The 21,271-nt window shown below is 43.2% G+C and overlaps 1 protein-coding gene across 1 annotated transcript; it reads left to right on the top strand.

The window, feature by feature from the left end:
• Positions 1–10,837: 10,837 nt before the first annotated feature.
• On the top strand, positions 10,838–19,064 carry PPP1R15B (protein phosphatase 1 regulatory subunit 15B). Its single transcript, XM_012459394.2, has 2 exons — positions 10,838–13,224; positions 16,421–19,064. Exons 1-2 carry the CDS (start codon positions 11,305–11,307, stop codon positions 16,640–16,642), a joined length of 2,142 nt encoding a protein of 713 aa, XP_012314817.2. The 5' UTR covers positions 10,838–11,304; the 3' UTR covers positions 16,643–19,064.
• Positions 19,065–21,271: the final 2,207 nt, after the last annotated feature.

Raw genomic sequence — 21,271 nt, 5'->3', positions numbered from 1 at the left:
ACCTGCTTCATCCTCCCAAAATGCTGGGATTACGGGCATGAGCCACCACACCCAGTAAATAACAGTGGTTTTTTTATGCCACCAAACAGTAACTTTTATATGTACTAGTGCACTGCACTTACCATTTTACATCTGTCTGCTAAATCCTCACAACAACTTCATTAGGTGGGTGTCACTACCCGTTTTACAGATGAAGAAACTGAAGCTCAGAGGGATAAAGTAACTTGCCTAAGGGCACACAGCCAATAAGTCTTGGAGCTGGAATTTGAACCCAGGTTTGTTGCATTCCAAACCTTGTGCAACCCCTCCCAGGTGATGTTTAATACAATCCCTTAAATTGGTCTAATTGACATTTCGGGTGCTTTTTATACGTGATATCATTTCCCATGACAACTGCCCTGGACAGTAAGTATGGCTCATTCATGAATTCTGTCCGCAAACATTCACAGTTCTTACCAGTACTACCTCCATTCATAAAAAATACATTGCAGTGAATGCATCCTGGGCCCTGTACTAGGTACCGGCTTGGGGCTTACCACGGTAAATTAAGACAGTTCTCTGCATTTAAGAAGCATACTACCTAGTGATATTTAACCAACTCCATTTTATTTTATTTTATTTTATTTTTTTGAGATGGAGTTTCGCTCTTGTTACCCAGGCTGGAGTGCAATGGCACGATCTCGGCTCACCGCAACCTCCGCCTCCTGGGTTCAGGCAATTCTCCTGCCTCAGCCAACTCCATTTTATAGGAGAAAAAACTGAAACTTCAGTTGCCTCACAACTGTCAAGCCACCACAGCATAAGCATAGCCCAGAAGTGACACCCTCAAGTACAGATGGAAGTGATGTGACCTTTGTTCAAGCATTGAACCCAGAATTTTTCAAAACTCTCCAGTGGGGAGTCATTTCATACCAGGGAATTCTGTGGGGGCTTCTAGGGGATTTTTCAGTAGTAAACAGCAGGAAGTATTATCTGCTGTATAAGTGGTCTTGAAGTGTCACTGCAGTTCTGGACAAGTCCCTGTGGACTTTTTAAAGGTTAGTACTTGAGGTTGGGCATGGTGACTCACACCTGTAATCCAGCACTTTGGGAGACCAAGGCAGGTGGATCTCCTGAGGTCAGGAGTTCGAGACTAGCCTAGCTAACATAGTGAAACCCCATCTCTACTAAAAATACAAAATTGGTGGGCGTGGTGGCAGGCGCCTGTACTCCCAGCTGTTTGGGAGGCTGAGGCAGGAGAATTGCTTAAACCCAGGAGGCGGAGGTTGCAGTGAGCTGAGATCGCACCATTGCACTCCAGCCTGGGCAACAAGAGCAAGACTCTGTCTCCAAAAAAGAAAAAAAAAAATGGTTAGTACTTGAATCTGCCAAGAGTCTTAGTGAAGGAAATTTCTTGGCCAAATGGGGTAGAAATCTGAACCCTCCTGAGGGGGTGGGAATGAGAAAGGCAGGGAATGAGGGAGAGGGTTTGCCCAGGGAGAAAAGAAACAGAAGAAGCCCAGGGGACCCAGATTTCTGAGTTCAAAGAGAGGTGGCAAAAATTAGGTAGCCCAGCTTGCCAAGATTTGGGGAACAGATTAGCCTGGATTTGAAAGTTGAAAAAATGAGGCAGTGTTTTAAGTTGGGAGAGAATTTTCTGGTGACTGGGACTTGTCTAAAGTGATCAATTCAGCAAGCAACACCAGTGGCTTACTCTGGGTGAGGCAAGGAGTCAGGTACTGGGGCTACTCAGATAACAAAGGTATGGATCCTGTCTTCAAGGAACTCAGTCTTTCGAGGGAGGCAGGCATGGAAAGAAATAATACATGGGAGTATGACATGGACAAGGTGGCATGCAGAGGGATGGGGCAGGCAGAATGGGCTTCAGAGATGATTTTATCTGATCTGAGTATTAAAGTCAACCAGAGCTCCAGACTTTATTCTTAGGGTGATGGGGTTTTCAGAAAGGGAACTGCAGGGGCCAGGCACGGTGGCTTACGGCTGTAATCACAGTACTTTGGGAGGCCGAGGCGGGAGGATCACCTGAGGTCAGGAGTTCAAGACCAGCCTAGCCAACATGGTGAAACCCCGTCTTTACTAAAAATACAAAAATTATCTGGGCGTGGTGATAATGCCTGTAATCCCAGCTACTCAGGAAGCTGAGGCAGGAGAATAGCTTGAACCCAGGAGGTGGAAATTGCGGTGAGCTGAGATTGCACCACTGCACTCTAGCCTGGGCAACAGAGAGAGACTCCATCTCAAAAAAAAAAAAAAAAAAAAAAAAGGGAATGGTAATGCCTAATTTATGCATTAAGAGATCCTTCTGGCTGCTGTTTGCAGCAAGAATGAAAGCAGAAGAGAAGGCTATTGTATTCCGGGAGGGAAATGATGGTGGCTTGGGGATGGTGGACGGTGGTGAAATTCTGGATATATTTTGAAGGTAGAGCTGGTAGGACTTGCTGATGGACTGCATATGGAATTGAGGGAAAAGGGAGTTGAGGATGATGCCTCAGTTTGGAGCCTCAGAATGTAGGCAGAGGAATTACTGGGATGGGGGAGGTAGGTTCAGTAGAGCTGAATCAAGACTTGATTGTGATAAGTTTGAGATGTGTGACAGAAATCCAAGTGGAGGAGAAGTAGAATGGAATCTGAAGCCCAGGGGAAGTCAGTCTGGAAGTTTAGATGTGGAAGTCATCGGGATTCAGGTAGTGTTTAATTCCATGGAACCAGATGAGATCACCCAGGTTGGAGAGGTATGTGGGTGGACTGAGGCCAACATTTAGAGGAGGAGGAGGAGCAGATCAATGGTGTCCCAGAAACCTAAAGAAGTATGATCAGTTTCCTGGGGCTGCCATAACAAAGTATCACAAACTGAGAGGCTTAAACAGAAATGTATTAACAAAGTACTACAAACTGAGAGGCTTAAACAGAAATGTATTTCTAGAGGTTGGAAGTCCAAAATCAAGGTGTCAGCAAGGTTGATTCTTTGTGAGAGCTGTGAGAGAAAGTCTGTTCCATGTTTCTCTCCCAGCTTCTGGAGGTTTGCTGGCAATCTAGCATTCCTTGGGCTTATATATGCATCAACCCAATCTCTTGCCTTCACGTGGACGTGGCATTCTCTCCGTGTGCACGCATGTGTCTGTGTCCAAATCTCTTTTTATAAAGATGCTGTCATGTTGGATTAGAGCCCACCATAATGACCTCATCTTAAGTTGATCATCTGCAAATAACCTATTTCCAAATAAGATCACATTCACAGGTACTAAGAGGGTTAGGACTTTATCTTTTGGGGGACACAATTCAACCCCTAACAGTCAAGAGGAGTGAATACAGCAAAATGTTCTTGGTGACTTTGATAAGAGCTGCCTGCATGAGTGGTGGGGGCGAAAGCCACACTGGAGTAGGCTGGGGAGAGCATAAGCACTGACACACTCTCGAGGTTTCGCTCTGGTGGTGCAGAAGCTTGGAGGGGTGTATATCTAGGGAAGGTTTATTATTATTTATTTACTTTTCTGAGACAGTCTCGCTCTGTTACCCACGCTGCAGCGTGGTGGTTATGTTCTTGGCTCACTGCAGCCTTGACCTCGTTGGCTCAAGCAATCCTCCCACCTCAACCTCCTGAGTAGCTGGGACTACAGGCGTGCGCCACCATGCCTGGCTAATTTTTAAAATTTTTATAGAGACAAGGTCTTGCTATGTTGTCCAGGCTGGTCTCGAACCCTTGGGCTTAAGCCTTGGTTCCAGCCCCCTGCCTTGGCCCCACAAAGTGTTAGGATTACAGGCATAAACCACGATGCTGGGTGGTCTTTTTGTTTTTAATATAGGTGATATTAAATTATGTTAATGTGAATATTATTGAGAGAAATGTGTATGCTACTAGGAAGAAGGGATAAGAGAGGTCAGAATTTTTTGAGTAAAAATGGTAGGATAGGTGGCCAGGCATGTTAGCTCATGCCTGTAATCCCAGCATTTTGGGAGGCCGAAGTGGGTAGATCACAAGGTCAAGAGATTGAGACCATCCTGGCCAACATGGTGAAACCCCATCTCTACTAAAAATACAAAAATTAACTAGGTGTGATGGTGAGCACGCCTGTAGCCCCAGCTACTCCGGAGACTGAGGCAGGAGAATTGTTTGAACCTGGGAGGTGGAGGTTGCAGTGAGCCAAGATCATGCCACTACACGCCACCCTGGTGACACAGTGAGACTGTGTCTCAAAAAAAAAATTAAAAAAAGGGGATAGGATCAGATCTAGGAGCCTTCTTGGGTTATAGTGGGATTGAAGGTGGGTTATAGTGGGATTGAAGGTAGATTATGTGGGTCCAGGTGCCAGTGGATTTGGTCAGGGAAAGATGAGGTGATTTCTGTCCAGTTGTGTCTGTTTTTTCTTGAAGTATGAATGTGATCATAAACTGAGAATGTGTATTTATGGGAAATGCTAGAAATTTGAAGAAAAAATGTATTGTGAGAGTCTCAGAGTATAGGAGAGGCAAAGCTTCTAGGGAACTGTGGCGGGAGTGCCTGGTTTTGATGAGATTTGTGATCACAAGTATGAAATGAGTCACTCAGCATGCCTGAGTGATCTTCCTGAGCAATGATTAGCTGCAAGGGTGCAGGCGCAGAATGAGTGAGTAGCTGGGCTTAACTAGGGTTGGAATTTTGCCAGGGAGTAGAGGGCAAGAGGGTAGTTTTAATACTGGTTCATGGAAATTCATGCTGCGTAAGGAGGGAAATGAATAGTGTGACGGATCACAAAAAGTGGTAAGAGCAACGGTTTGTGGTCTCTGAGGGGTTGACTGGCAGCTGAATAGGGATATCAGGGCAGTGCAGATTGGTAGGAGGCAGCAGCCACTGTGTGGGGATACTGGGATATCAGATTTTGGAGCTGGTGGCGACTCTGAAAAATCAAGAGCCATATACACTTTTACCTCAGGCCGGGCAAAGTCTTTTAAAATAAACAGAATTAACTGAGGTTTTAATTTTCTCCAGCCAAAGTGCCAGTTAGCTTGACAACTGAAGAACTTTTTGTCTTCACCAGCTTGCACGTGGCCTTGGCAACGTGTTATCTCTGTGTACAGAGCTGGCCTCCCTCTGCCCTCTAGCAGGCTTGGGAAGGCTGAGTCACACTTTTCCAGCTGAGAGGAAACAAGGCAAAGTCACACTCTCAGAGGTAGCTCTCAAATATTTTAATTTTAAAAACTGTTTTTTTTTTTTTTTCATAAATTTGTAGACTGTTGCTCAGGTTCTTTCTTTCTTTTCCCTTCCCTCCCCTCCCTCCCTCCCCTCCCTCCCTCCCTTCCTTCTTCCTTCCCTCCCTCCTCTACCTTTCCTTTCCTTCCTTTCTTTTCTTTCCTTCTTTCTCCTCCCTCCCTGCCTTCCTCCCTTCCTGCCCTCCCTCCCTGCCTTCCTCCCTTCCCGCCCTCCCTCCCTGCCTTCCTCCCTTCCCGCCCTCCCTCCCTGCCTTCCTCCCTTCCTGCCCTCCCTCCCTGCCTTCCTCCCTGCCTTCCTCCCTTCCTGTCTTCCCTTCCTCCCCTCCCCTTTTTCTCACTCTGTCACCCATACTGGAGTGTGGTGGCATGTTCTCAGCTCACTGAAACCTCAACCTCCTGGTCTCAAGTAATCCTCCCACTTCAATCTCCCCAGTGGCTGGGAACACAGGTGCACACCACCACACCTGGTTAATTTTTTGTAGAGCCAAGTTTTGCCATGTTGCTCAGGCTGGTCTTGAACTCTTAGGCTCAAGCAATCGGCACACCTTGGCCTCCCAAAGTGCTAGGATTACAAGCGTGAGCCACCGTGTCTAGCCCAAATACTTTATGATTGCATTTTCCATCTCTAGGACAACTTCCAACATAAGGAAGAATAAAAATTATATATCCAATGACTACATGGGAAAGGGGAGGCCCATTCAAGAAAGTTTTAAGAAATTGTTTTGAGGAATATGCGGTATCAGTCAGTGACAAAGTTGATAGTGGAATGCAAGAGGCTTGCTCTTAAGGAAGATGACATTGTTTTAAAGTATTATTACTCTTCTGTTCATTCAACAAACATTTATTGGTTGCCTATTATGTGCCAGTCAACATACTACCTCAATGATTCTTAAACTTTCTGGTCTCAGGAAAAAGTTTATAATCTTAAAAAAATGAGGGCCCCAGCCAGATGCAGTAGCTCATGCCTGTAATCCCTGCACTTTGGGAAGCAGAGATAGGCAAATCGCTTGAGCTCAGGAGTTTGAGACCAGCCTGGGCAACATAGCGAAACCTCATCTCTACTAAAAAGAAAAAAAAAAATCCCAACCTGGCACACATGGTGAAATATAAAATATACTTCACCATCTTTACTAAAAAAATATAAAAATGAGTCACACATGGTGGTGGGTGCCTATAACCCCAGCAACTTGGGAGGCTGAGGCAGGAGAATCACTTGAACCTAGGAGGCAGTGGTTGCAGTGAGCTGAGATCGCACCACTGGACTCCAGCAAGGGCCACAGAGACTCCATCTCAAAAAAATAATAATAGAATAAAAAGAAAACAAATCAACCTGGTGTGGTACACACCTGTGATGCCAGCAACTTGGGAGGCTGAAGTGGGAGGATTGCTTGAGCCTGGGAGTTCAAGAGCGCAGTGAGCCATGATTGCATCACTGCACTCTAATTTGGGCAACACAGCAAGACCCTGTCTCAAAAAAAAAAAAAAAAATTACTAAGGACTCCAAATAACTTTCTTTATGCCTTTACATGGTTTATATCTATCAATATTTCCTATTTAAGAATTCACAACCAGCCGGACGTGGTGGCTCAGGCCTATAATCCCAGCACTTTGGGAGGCCGAGGCGGGTGGATCATGAGGTCAAGAGATTGAGACCATCCTGATCAACATGGTGAAACCCTGTCTCTACTAAAAATACAAAAAAATTAGCTGGGCATGGTGGTGCGCGCCTGTAGTCCCAGCTACTCGGGAGGCTGAGGCAGGAGAATTGCTTGAACCCAGGAGGTGGAGGTTGCGGTGAGCTGAGATCGTGCCATTGCACTCCAGCCTGGGTAACAAGAGTGAAAACTCCGTCTCAAAAAGAAAAAAAAAAAAAAAAGAATTCAAAACCAAGATACTGAAAAATGTTCATTTAGGCTGGGTGTGGTGGTAGGCACCTGCAGTTCCAGCTACTTGGGAGGCTGAGGCAGGAGGATTGCTTGAGCCCAGGAGTTCAAGGCCATAGCATTCTGGGATTGCACCTGTGAATACCCACTGCACTCCAGCCTGGGCAACATATAAGACCCTGTCTCTAACGATAAATAACAATACAATTTTATTTTATTTATTTATTTTGAGACAGAGTCTCACTTTGTTGCCAGGCTGGAGTGCAGTGGCACCATCTTGGCTTGCTGCAACCTCTGCCTCCTGGGTTCAAGCAATTCTCCTGCCTCAGCCTCCCAAATTGCTGGGACTACAGGCGCATGCCACCATGCCCAGCTAATTTTTGTCTTTTTAGCAGATACAGGGTTTTACCATGTTGGCCAGGATGGTCTCCATCTCTTGACCTCGCGATCCACCTGCCTCAGCCTCTCAAAGTGCTGGAATTACAGATGTGAGCCACCATGCCTGGCCCAAAATTTTTAAAAATTGAATTAAAAATAATAAACCCATTACATGTTATTTATTTATTTATTTTTTGAGGCAGTATCTCACTCTGCTGCCCAGGCTGGAGTGCAGTGGCAAAATCGTGGCTTACTGCACTCAAGCCTCCCGGGCTTGAGTGATCCTCTCACTTCAGCCTCCGGAGTAGCTGGGACCACAGACGTGCACCATCATGCCTAGCTAATTTTTACATATTTTGTAGAGACAGGGTTTTGCCATGTTGCCCAGGCTGGTAATGTTCAATTATTTTTCAAAACTAAAAAGCTTAGTGAGAAGAGTGGCACCGTCTTACATTTTTTCCAAATGTCTAAATATCTGGCTTAATATAAAATGGCTAGAATCTCATATCTATCTGCTTTTGCAGTCATTCTATTGCTAGATCACATACCATGTATCTTCTAGAAGACTTCACTGTACATTCATGACGAAACGAGAGTTAAAAAGGAAAAGAAAAGCTTAGAATTATTAGGAAAATATTTCTGGCCTTCAGGACTCTCTGAAAGGGTTTCAAAGCAGGATCCCCAGGGGCGCCCAGAGTATACTCTGGGAACCACTTTGCTAGACAGTTGGATACAGCCCTCAAGGAGTTCAGGCACCAGCAAGAGAGAACATTTACACGTATATATAATACAATGTATTAAGTGCTCTAATAGAGCAGAATAATATAAGTGCTGTGAGGGATCCATTAATTCGGGCTGGAAAGGTCAACGAAGGCTTCAAGGAGAAGCTGACATTTGAGCTGGATCTTGGAGGATGAGGAGGTGTATCAGAAGAAAGGTGCAGCTTTTCTTGGCTGAGAAACAGCATGAGTTAAGGCATGAAACGAAGAGTACAGGTAAAGCCCAACATTCCTAGAATATAACATGCATGAAGACAAGCGACAGCAGAGGAGGCTGGAAGAGGACAGTGGGAGGGCAGGCTGAATAGAGCCTTTATTCTGCAGGCAATGAGGAAGCAACCACAGAAGAATATTAGCTAATTACCAAGCCATTGAAAGAGGAATTATTAGCCTTGCGTTACAAGAAACAGGCTACCAGTAACGAATTTGCATACTAGGATCTCTATTATGAAACTGACTTCTATTATTAATACATTTTTTCTGAAGTTCTTAGGATCGAGAAGTGAGAGTTTCCAGAGGCATGGATAATAACATAGGGTGAACAACAGAAACTGAGTCCCTCTTGGCTTCCTAGAAAGTGGTTGTGGTCAGGCACCGTGGCTCACGCCTGTAATCCCAGCACTCTGGGAGGCCGAAGTGGGTAGATCACGAGGTCAGGAGATCGAGATCAGCCTGGCCAACATAGTGAAATCCTGTCTCTCCTAAAAATACAAAAATTAGCCGGGTGTGGTGGCACGCGCCTGTAGTCTCAGCTACTTGGGAGGCTGTGGCAGAAAACTCGCTTGAACCCGGGAGGTGGAGATTGCAGTGAGCTGAGACCCTGCCATTGCACTTTAGCCTAGGCGACAGAGCAAGACACTCCGTCTCAAAAAAAAAGAAAGAAGTGATTGTTCCTTAAACAGGTCCAGTAAGACAAGAGGCGCTGCTGGTCTTCCGGGTCCCTAAAGACTTTTCTGCTGTCCCTAGTGCTCATAGCTGCCACCCTCCCTCTGTAATCGATATTTGACTTCAGGGGTATCTATTAAAAAGTTTTAGCAGAAATAAATGAACTAAGACCAAACCCACAAGAGAGAATCAAATACAGCAATTAAAATTTTTTTCAAAGGATAGTGATCCATGTTTTCATTTTGGGTGTTGTGTTCTGTGTTTCTGGTTGCTAAGAAAGTATTAATAAATATGAATTGAATATGCTGCCTGGTTGGAAGCATAAAAGAGTACACAGTTCTGGGGACTGAGCTGCTTCTCTGTGACTTTAGTTTGCCCCACACCAGACATGTATTTACACAGCATTGTCCACCTTTTACACAAGATCTCAGGTTGATGGTCTATGTAGTCCTCAAAAATAGGAGAACTCTGAAATATCGGTCATGTTGGGTGCGGTGGCTCACGCCTATGACCCAAGCACTTTAGGAGGCCGAGGCGGGCAGATCACTTGAGCTCAGAGTTTGAAACCAACCTGGGCAACATGACGAAACCCTGTCTCTACAAAAAATATACAAAAGTTGGCCAGCCCGCTGGCTCATACCTGTAATCCCAGCACTTTGGAAGGCCGAGGCGGGCGGATCACGAGGTCAAGAGAGCCAGACCATCCCGGCCAACATGGTGAAACCCCCTCTCCACTAAAAATACAAAATTTAGCTGGGCCTGGTGGCGCGTGCATGCAGTCCCAGCTACTCGGGAGGCTGAGGCAGGAGAATCGCTTGAACCCGGAAGGCGGAGGTTGCAGTGAGCCGAGATCGCGTCACTGCACTCCAGCCTGGTGAGAGTGAGACCCCATTTCAAAAACAAAAAGAAGCAAACAGAAAGAAATTAGCTGGGTGTGGTGGTGCGCGCCTGTAGTCCCGGCTCCTCCAGAGGCTGAGGTGGGAGGCTCGCTGGAGCCCAGGAGGTTGAGGCTGCAGTGAGCCGAGATCCTACCACTGCACTCCAACCTGGGTAACAGAGCCAGACCCTGTCTCAAATAAACAAATGAATAATAAAAATCTAAGACTACGAGAAGCCTACAGTTGGCCTATAGGGCATTCAACCTTTCATGGATTGAAAACATTCGAGAAAAACAAAAAATAAAACATAATACAAATAAATACAGTATAACAACTATATAGCACTTGTATTGTATTGGGTATTAATCTAGGGAGATTTAAAGTATCTGAGAAGGTGTATGTAGGTTATAAACAAACACTGTCATTTTACATAAGGGACTTGACCATCTGCGGATTCTGGCGTCTAAGGGGTCCCGGAACTAATCCTCATTGCATACCAGGGGATGACGTACACACGTTGGCATGTATTAGGCCATCAAAAGGCTTCCAGGAAATTCTCGGGTTATCTTGGAAACTCGCTCCCAAAGCCCTTTAACCCAGAGGGCTGCGGGGGCGGTCTCCTAGGAGACCACAGAGAAACGATTGCGCATGCGTCCATCCCGCCGGCTGATGCAATCTCTAGCTGCTGTGCCCCCCTACCTCGAGTAAGGAAGCCGACAGGGAAATCTGATGAGACCAATTGGCAGCCACACGGATGTGGGCGGAAAGGCCCGCCCCTGTGGGCTTAACGAGTGACGTTAGGCGGCGCGGCGCTAGTGGCGTAGAGGCCCGGCAGTCCTGCGTCTCATCCGGCGGCAGAAGGGGAGGGGGGTGTCCTGCCGGCGCGCGGGCTCTGCGGCCATTTTGGGCTTCGCTTCTACCGCGCCCGTCGACCTACCCAGCTCTTCCGGTGTCGCGCTGCTCAGGGGCTTTTCAACCCTGTCACTCCGAAAACCGCCGCTGAGGCCGCGGGCGGGCTCCTATCCATGTTGTTGAAGCGTCGAGACGACTAGGGAACTTCTTTTCCCGCCGAGATGGAAGTCGCATCAGCCGCCGCCTCCTGCGCCGGCCGTTCCTCCCTGTGTTCTGCCGCCGGCTGCCGCATCCGCTGCCCTCGCTGCCCTCTGTGGCTTTTCTGCTGGCTCAGAAATCGGCCTGGAGCACCGACGCCACCGCTGGGCAGGGCCGAGATTCTGTAGGCTTCCTCCGAGTTCCGTTCGGCCTCCAGCCGCCGAGCGCCGCGGCCCTACCTGAGAGACTGCCAAGAAAAAGGAGATGGAGCCGGGGACAGGCGGATCGCGGAAACGGCCCGGCCCTTGGGCGGGCTCCCGGTTCTGGCTACCCTTTTTCCCCTGGCGATCGCAAGCAGGCTCTTCCAAGTTCTCGACGCCTCTTGTCCCGGAAAACTCCGGGAACCCCACACTGCTTTCCTCGGCCCGGCCCGAGACTCGGGTCAGCTACTGGACGAGGTTGCTTTCCCAGCTCCTTGCGCCGCTCCCCGGATTGCTTCAGAAGCTGCTGATTTGGGGTCAACTTTTCGGTGGAATGTTTCCGACCGGATGGCTAGATTTTGCTGGAGTCCACAGCGCCCTGAGAGCCCTGAAGGGACGGGAGAAACAAGCCGCCCCCACAGCGCAGAAATCTTTGAGTTCGCTCCAGCTGGACCCCTCGGGCCCCTTGGCTACCAGTCCCCTTGATTGGTTAGAGGAGGGGATCCGCTGGCCATGCTCGCCCCCAGACTTAGATTTGGAGCTTAAAGCCAAGGGAAGTGCTTTGGACCCCTCAGCACACGCTTTTCTCTTAGAGCAGCAGCTATGGGGAGTGGAACTGTTGCCCAGTAGCCTTCAATCCCGTCTGTACTCTGACCGGGAACTTGGCTCTTCGCCCTCCCGGTCTCTAAACATTCAACGCATAGACAATTTCAGCGTGGTCTCCTATTTGCTGAACCCTTCCTACCTGGACTGCTTTCCTCGGCTAGAAGTCAGCTATCATAACAGTGATGGAAATGGCGATTTAGTCGGCTTCCAGACACTAACCTCAGAGAGTAGCTGCCTGAGAGAGGACCATTGTCATCCCCAGCCGCTGAGTGCAGAGCTTACTCCGGCCTCGTGGCAGGGATGTCCACCTCTTTCTACGGAAGGCCTACCAGAAATTCATCATCTTCGCATGAAACGGCTGGAATTCCTTCAGCAGGCTAGCAAGGGACAAGAGTTACCCACCCCTGACCAAGATAATGGCTACCACAGCCTGGAGGAGGAGCACAGCCTTCTCCGGATGGATCTGAAATACTGCAGAGATAACCCAACACAGTTTGTTTCTCCTGCTGGAGACATTCCTGGAACCACTCAAGAATCCACCGAAGAAAAAATAGCATTGTTAACTGAAGAGGTTCCTCTTGCTTTGGAAAAACAGAGCTCTTCCGAGAGCTGTCCATCTTGTGAGATACCTATGGAAAAGGAGCCTGGAGAGGACCGAATAAGTATGGTTGGCTACTCATGCATAGGAGATGACCTTCCCATTTCTGCCAGACCAGCTTGTAGTAACAAACTCATAGATTATATTTTGGGAGGTGCATCCAGTGACCTGGAAACAAGTTCCGATCCAGAAGGTGAGGATTGGGATGAGGAAGCTGAGGATGATGGTTTTGATAGTGATAGCTCACTGTCAGACTCAGACCTTGAACAAGACTCTGAAGGGCTTCACCTTTGGAACTCTTTCTACAGTGTAGATCCTTACAATCCCCAGAACTTTACAGCAACAATTCAGACTGCTGCCAGAATTGTTCCTGAAGAGCCTTCTGATTCAGAGAAGGATTTGTCTGGCAAGTCTGATCTAGAGAATTCCTCCCAGTCAGGGAGCCTTCCTGAGACCCCTGAGCATAGTTCTGGGGAGGAAGATGACTGGGAATCTAGTGCAGATGAAGCAGAGAGTCTCAAACTGTGGAACTCTTTCTGTAATTCTGATGACCCCTACAACCCTTTAAATTTTAAGGCTCCTTTTCAAACATCAGGGGGAAATTGGAAAGGCTGTTGTGACTCAAAGGCACCATCTGAGCCCATTGTGCCCATTTCTGAGTGTCACACCTTACTTTCTTGTAAGGTGCAGCTGTTGGGGAGCCAAGAAAGTGAATGTCCAGACTTGTTACAGCGTGAAGTTCTTTCTGGAGGAAGACACACACATGTCAAAAGAAAAAAGGTTTGTTTCTTGTCTTTTAACATGCCTGGTATGTTCTGACTGTTTGGACATGGTTAAATATCGCAGCATGACTTTTTGGAGGCTTAGTAGTTCATGTGTGTTTGAGGAAGGCCTCTAAATTCATACGCTTGGATTGAGAAATATGTAAATGACCCTTCTCCTCTCCCTCACCCCCCACCACCATGCACATTGTTCTTGTCCAAAATGAACATACCAGTGTGTGGATGTTAGCAGGAAAGTGTCATTTTTATTTGGATTAGTAGTTCTGGGCTATTTCCTTACGAGCATCAGCTTCTCACTTTTTTTTTTTTTTACTGACTACAAAACTGTGTATATACGATTTAATTTTCTAGAGATTGAAAAGGTCCTGTTACAGTCATAGAGTTTTAAAATGATTTTAAATGTGGTATGTTGTTTGCAAATACTTAATATTTTGTTTGCATATAACAAAAGTGTCTTCATTCCTGTCCATTACAACCCAAAGGGATGATGATAACAAGTAGCAAGTCAAATTTATCTGGTCGTTTGGCATGAAAGGCAATAGTAATTGCAGTGGTTTTGATATCACATGGTTATAATTGAAAGTCAAAGCCAATACAGGAAGTGGTACTGCCTTTTCTTAGGAATGCAACGCTAGTTGTCGGTGGTCAGCTACAGATTAATAATAAACAGTGATGACCACTTAACTTGGTTTATCTTGACTAGTTGTTTCCTATTCCCAGGCTAGTCTTAAAACTTCAGGCAGCGTTCTACTTTCGTTACATTGTCAGGTTAACCTTATTCGGGGAGCCTTTCGAGTTAGTTTGTTTTTCTTTATTGTTGATTCAACTGAAGTTATTAATTGAAATCTCCCCAAACTCAAAGATGTCTATTATTGTAGAGGGAAAGTTTCTTTAGTTTCCTATAACGTTATTTGGAAAGAAAAGATAGTGGGTGAGTCATTATTGACCTCGGATTCTGGGGAGTTTCCAGAGGACAGTACCATAATCTCTTGGCTCCAAATGGCCAGCTTAATACTTTGAAATTATTCCTGGGTAGAAAATACCTCTAAATGGTGATAATCTTATGTCTTTAGGGCAAAATAAGTCATGTTAAAAATTAAATTTTAGTTCACACTTTGTAAATGTCACGGTAAAACAGCTTTTCTCATCCTTTTAAGGGGCCCCTGAAAAAATGACCTATTTAGAATGAATAGGTAAGAAACAAAGTGGGGCAATGGATTGAGCACTTGACAGCCGGAGACCCGCGTTCTCTACCCCTCAGTGGTTAAGGCTGAGAGATTTGGAAGGCAGCCAGACTTGGGAAGTTACCTCTCATGGCCTCGATTCACTCACTTATGATGGGAAAAATAATACCTATTATACAAGTTATTGCAAAACTTGAATGAGACAAGTAAATAAAAGTCAAAATTTATTGTGCCTTGCCTTTATGTTTGTTTGTTTTTTTTTTTTGGAGACGGAGTTTCGCTCTTGTTACCCAGGCTGGAGTGCAATGGCGCCATCTCGGCTCACCGCAACCTCCGCCTCCTGGGTTCAGGCAATTCTCCTGCCTCAGCCTCCTGAGTAGCTGGGATTACAGGCACGCACCACCATGCCCAGCTAATTTTTTGTATTTTTAGTAGAGACGGGGTTTCACCATGTTTACCAGGATGGTCTCGATCTCTTGACCTCGTGATCCACCCGCCTCAGCCTCCCAAAGTGCTGGGATTACAGGCGTGAGCCACCGCGCCCGGCCCTGTTCCTTGCCTTTAAATGCTAGCTCTTATTGAGAGACCTCAGGCCAGTCTCATGTCTAATTTTAGCTTTCTCATTGAGTAAAATGAAATGAGTAGAGTAGATGGTACTATTGACTCTGAACTAGAAGCAGAATTTATAAATGATTTTGTCTGAATATGATAGAATTATTTGACAGCCTTTGACTGCCTGCCATTGGTATAGATGGAATATGGTTTATGGAATATATGGAGTATATAGTGAGTCTAAGAAAACCCTTCTACCTCTGTTTTCTTTTCTGTATAATGGGGATAATAGTCCATACCTCATAGGGTTACTGTGAGGATTAAATGAAATAAAAATGTAAAGCGCTTTGAAAAGAGCTTGACATATGATAAACACTACATTTCTGTTATTTATCTTAATGACACAATGAATGAGTAATATTCAAGACTAGAAAGCAATATCTAGTGAGGTGTTACATACCTGCTAATTGTCCTCAGGGGCATCCCTTGGCCTGATGTAAAGGGAATGAAAGGAGTAGGCCACAGTGGGGTTAGCTGATGTAACTATTAAACATACTTTAAAGCAAGTATTTACTTTTGGAGTTTGATATCTTAGAAAGAAACTATTAGAAATTAAGAAGGGATTAAGTAGTAATGAGTAGGGATTGTTATGTATATTAGAATCACAATTTCATATATGTATAGTGATAGCATCTTGAATACAAAGGTTTTTAAAATCTTAATTATGAAGTTTCTTATAGTAGCAGGGTGTTAAAAATACTAATTTGGCTGTACTTTGTTTATTAAGTAACTTTTTCTCTTCTATATGGTGATTACCACAGTAGTAATACAAAAATAGTACTACATGTTGATTTAAAAGTTAGAAAGCACTGAAAAACGAAAAAAAAATTTTAAAAGGAAAAAGAATAAAAGTAAGCAAAAATATTGTTAAAGCCTTTATGCTGTGATAAAAACAGTGACTTCCAGGGATATAGTGGTTATTTTCAGAAATGTTTTGCTTGTCATTTTGAGGGAAGAATATCACACAACTGTATTTCCCTAAGGATTAAAAAATAGCAAGGATTAATAACAGCTCGAAAAATTCAGTTCCCTATCTGGATTCATTTTATTAACACCAAAAGTCAAGGGCCGGTAAGGCACAGGGAACGGGGGGGCAGACAACTCTGTGTGTGTGTGTGTGTGTGTGTGTGTGTGTGTATGTGTGTGTGTATTACACAGGTAGATATAGATAAATGAGAGATACAGATAGATGAAAGATATATATCTCTATGAAATATTTAGGTGACATTTGATCACTGTTTCATCCAAATGCCATCTAGTCAGAACTTGATATTATTCTTAGCTGGGAAGAGTAAGATATTCTATATTCTGAAATAATTGGTAGCATAAAGGGTTATTGACCTCAATGCTAATTGTAACATCCTAGAGAGTTGTTGAAATTTGTCTTTGTTTTTGTAGGTAACTTTCCTTGAAGAAGTTACTGAGTATTATATAAGTGGCGATGAGGATCGCAAAGGACCATGGGAAGAATTTGCAAGGGATGGATGCAGGTTCCAGAAACGAATTCAAGAAACAGAAGAAGCTATTGGATATTGCTTGACATTTGAGCACAGAGAAAGAATGTTTAATAGACTCCAGGGAAAATGCTTCAAAGGACTTAATGTTTTCAAGCAATGTTAAGATGAGTTGACAGCCTGTAGTCCTAGCATGCACTACCTCTTACCTGAGAGGTGTCTTTTAAAAACAAATCTGGCAGCTGTCCTTTGACATTTTTGTTTGTTTGTTTTAGAGGAAATATAACTTGGATCTAGTTTGATTTTTTCTTTTTTTTTTTTTTTTCCCCAAATGTCCCACTCTGAAACATTCAGGTTTGAAGCCAGCCCTGATAATGAAGGATTAACTAGCGTTTCTAATCCTCCCTTTTTTGATTTAATTGGATGTGCTTTTAAATGTCCTTTGCTTGCTTGAATGAAAAGGGGACCTTTTTGAGTTATCATTTTGCACTTTCAAAACTTATTTTCTTGGAAAACGATATTTACAGGGCTTAAAACCCATTTTCATTTCTAATCTAAATTTTGTGTGCCTGTCTGAAAACTTTGGGCTCTTTTTTGTTTCTTTCCCAAAATTCAGAAGTTAATGGGCTTTGATGTTTTTCTATATATTTTTTTTATTTCAATGATTTGGCCTATCTACCTTAGGCTAAAAAAATAACCTTGTATATGCTACCAACTTAAAGTACATTATTTTGTGTCACTTTCTTTTTCCTTGTAAAAATGACTTGGGTTGAAAATCTATTTAGTTCTACCTAGGAAATTTCCAAGGACTGCCACAAAACTCGAATGTGCAGTACTTTACTACTTTGGGAAAGCTACATCTTTCTACCAAATTTTAAGATCTAATGTATTTAATTTCTTTGCAAACTGTTCTTTGGAGAGGGCTCTATATATGTTTTTGTAGTTCCCAATTTAATATAGTTCTTTGTATTTCTTAACAGGTTGCAGTTGTTGCAAAACACTCTGGAAAGTAATAGTTACATCACAAGCATTTATTTTTTAAACTTAAAAGCCTAGAATTTTTCTAGGAAGAAAATAGGAGACATCTCAGAGTAATGTGATTTTGGTATATATGCTCTCAACAGAAAGCCAGTGTTAATGAATAGCATGCCTCAGCACAGTCACTTTGAAAACTGTCAGGACGTCACTGTAAAATTGGAAATGGGCAGTTCTGAATTTTCACATTTGAAATGTGAAATATAAACTTTAGTCAATATCCAGGTTTATTGTGTCCTACTATTTAATAATGAGAGAAGTAATGGCAAGGTCTTTACTTTCAGGAAAGAAGTATAGATTAATGACTAGACAGTCTTAATATGTTTAGCCCAAAGTTTCCTTTGAAGTCTTTGCATTGACTGGTTGTGTTTGGTTTATTTGTTTAGCTTTACAAGGTACACATGAGTTAGGTTGAGGGATTGTTAACCAACTCTTCAGTGGACTGCTTTCACTCTGTGTGCTTCCTATCAGGAAAAACACAAGTAGAATAGGTGACCTCTTAGTTTTGAACTTAAGTGTGGGGATGAATTTTTCATCAGAAGTGCTTACAGGGTTACTACCTCAGTTTACAATCATCTACCTGGTCATTATTTTATTTCTATCTGGTTTGTCCTAAGAACTGCCTCTAGTGTTTATATATTCATACTTAAACACATTGAGAATGCAACACCATAAAAGTTGGTCAAGAGTTTTGCAGAGCCCTTATTCTCTGTGTTTTGTGCACCTCCACTTCAGGTAATGATAGGGAGCACATTTACAGGCTGGTCTAATAACATGAAAACAGGCTAGTGTCAAGCACCAGCTATGTCAATTGGAAAGCAGGCATCATTTGCCTTGGAAAAAGCTTTTTGACAACATATAGGCATTCTTTTAAAACCAAGCTGAAGCATTTTATTTCTGAGACTTACGTTGTGTTTCCTGTTTCTGAAACCTAGCACCTCTGTGTATTTGAAAGTAATGAGACATCTTTCATTGGATTTTGGGAGATTGTTCCCATGGGATTCTAACCTCACTACCAAATGACTAAAAGCTTGATTAAGAATTCTGCCATATACTACCCTCCTTTAGAAGAAGTGATCAGAAGGTGATGAGAAGGACAGAAGGGACTGTTTTAAAGTTAGACTGAGGAGAAAAAAGCAAAATTCTTGTTAGTTTCATCCCAATTCTAGTTAGAACAAAGTTAAACCCCCATAATCTTACAGAGAAAATCCTTGGAGGTTTTAATTAAACATTTTACACATTTATAATCTTGTTAATGGTGCTTTAAGTGTCAATGTAGCATGTAAAAGGCTTTGTACAGACAGGTAAAAGTTCCATTTCTAGTGATGAAGTGTGATAACACTTCATCTTTAACTTGAAATCTAAACTATCAGATTTTATTTTTGTATAATTTAAGGAAGTTTGATAGGGAACTAGAAGACTAAATTGGCTTCTACAGATCAGTGATTTAAATGTAACTACTTGCTTTGTATAGTTAAAATTATATTTGTGTATATAACATAACTAATCTGTAAATTGTAATAATATTTGCAATTATTAAATGTTAAATGATACTTTGGTTCAACTTTATATGTATCATAGTATTTTACATTGGTTTTGGAATTACTAAACAGGATTAATATAATTGCAAACAACACTTTAGTAACAGAAGAATTTGGTTCTTGAAGTATTATGAGAGGCGCTTCTGAGAGACTGAAGATTTGATTCTGAAATTGGCCCCAGCTTTTCAGTTCTGCTGCAAAGAAAATAAACAGAAGCAATAACATTCAGATGCTGGGCTCAGCCTGTGGTTTAGCAGGGAAATCTCTATTTGTGCATTATGTCATGTTAATCATGGTATTGTAAAATCATGATGATCTCTCATTTACAAAAATGGGCCAGCTATGGTGGATCATGCCTATAATTCCAGCACTTTGGGAGGCTGAGGTGGGAGGATTGCTTCAGGCCCAGAGTTCAAGACCAGCTTGAGCAACAGTGAGACCCTTTCCTCTACAAAACAAAAACAAAAAAAAAAAAACAAGCCCATGGTGGCGCACACCTGTGGTCCTAGCCTATAGTCTCAGTTACCTGGGAAGTTGAGCGAGCAGGTGGGTTGCTTGAGCACAGAAATTCAAACCTGCAGTGAGCTATGATTACACCACTGCACTCCAGCCTGAGTGATAGACAGTCTCAAAAAAAAAGTCAGATGGAATTGTGCTTTAATATTAAATACACGATCATTGAGACTGTCTCAAAAGAAAGAAAATAAATGTTATAACACCAGAAACAAATTTTTACTCTGCAAAAAAAAAAAAAGCATTTGGGTTATGGCAGCCCTATGAATGGATTAAAGAATAATAATACTCTGAATAGAGGTACTTTCATCCTCCCTGTTAATGAAGAAAAGTTATTAAAGGTTTATTTCTGAACTGGAAGTAAAGAAACTAACATCTAGTTGCAGTTAAACAATATATAGTACAAACTGAGTTGACATCCGGGTTATTTTATTTCTATCTTGGGGTTAATTGAAGCATGTCTGCCATTCCCCAGTAATATACATGAAAATACCCACATTTACATTAAGCCAGATTTACTGCTATGCTTATCCTGATATTTTGTAGAAACTGTGTCGTTTTTCTTTTCTACTTCAGTAGAAAGTTAAAAACAAATATTTAATTGCCAACCTCAGAATTTTTTTTTTTGGAGACAGGGTCTTGCTTTGTCCTCCAGGCTGTAGTGCAGTGGTGTGATCTTGGCTCACTGCAGCCTCAACAGCCTCAACCTCCCAGGTTCAAGCGATTCTCCCACCTCAGCCTTTTGAGTAGCGGGGACTACAGGTGCACACCACCACACTCGGCTAATTTTTATGTTTTTTGTAGAGATGGGGTTTTGCCATGTTGCCCAGGCTGGGACCTCAGAAATTTTGATCATTACTCAGATTTGGGAATTTGGTGTTCTCTGGCATATTCTCATTTGGAGAGTTCATTTGGACTCTATTCTCTGTACCTTTTTTTTTTTTTGGTCATCAGTTACCATTAGTTTATTATAAAAGAGATACAGAAATTATTTACATGATGAAAGATTTCAGAACCTCAGTGGAATGGGCAGCTTCACGTTGATGCCATTTCAATAGTGACTTATTTCAGTCTACGTACTTTCCAAGAATGTCACCATCTCTAAATAGGAAATAATCCTTTGTCACCATCTCTAAATAGGAACTACTTTGGTGCCTCCATATCCTGGGAGAAGAACTTTATCTCCAACTTTCACGCTAACTGGTTGAATCTCTCCACCCTTTCCTTTAGAACCCGATCCCACAGCGACTACTGTGGCTTGCAATACTTTTCTTTGAGATTTTTCTGGAAGCATAATGCCTCCTTTGGTTACAGTTTCAGCAGCACTCTTTTCAACCAATACTCGGTCAAAGAGTGGGAGAAACTTTCTAAACGCCTGTCCCGCCATGACTCCCTCCGCCTCAGACTCGTACTCTGCTCTGGTGCTATTCTCTGTACCTTTTTAAAATAAAAATGGGAAATCTTCACTTTTTCTCATAACAATGCATGTTATTTATAAAAGCATATAATACAGAGATATACAAAGACATTTTTGGCACATTAAAAAATAATGCTTCCCAGGAATTGCCTTTCTGAGCTGAGAGACTTAATTTCTTTTTTTTTTTTTTTTTTTAAGAGAGAGAGAATAGGAAGGAGGAAAAAGGAAGCGAAAGAGAGAGAGAGAATGGGGAGGAGGGAGAAGGAAAAGAAAGAGGGAGAGAGAATGG

The sequence above is a fragment of the Aotus nancymaae genome, unplaced genomic scaffold, assembly GCF_030222135.1.
Source record: "Aotus nancymaae isolate 86718 unplaced genomic scaffold, 86718_ANA_hifiasm-v0.15.2.pri h1tg000039l, whole genome shotgun sequence".
Classification (NCBI taxonomy): domain Eukaryota; kingdom Metazoa; phylum Chordata; class Mammalia; order Primates; family Aotidae; genus Aotus; species Aotus nancymaae.
Note: the sequence above shows the minus strand (reverse complement) of the source record. Positions and strands in the feature narration are given on the sequence as shown.

Excerpts from the sequence above, each read along its gene's own strand:
- PPP1R15B (XM_012459394.2), top strand. The coding sequence starts at position 11,305 with ATGGAGCCGGGGACAGGCGGATCGCGGAAACGGCCCGGCCCTTGGGCG. Across the intron at positions 13,225-16,420 it reads CACATGTCAAAAGAAAAAAG|GTAACTTTCCTTGAAGAAGT; the intron begins GTTTGTTTCTTG and ends TTGTTTTTGTAG.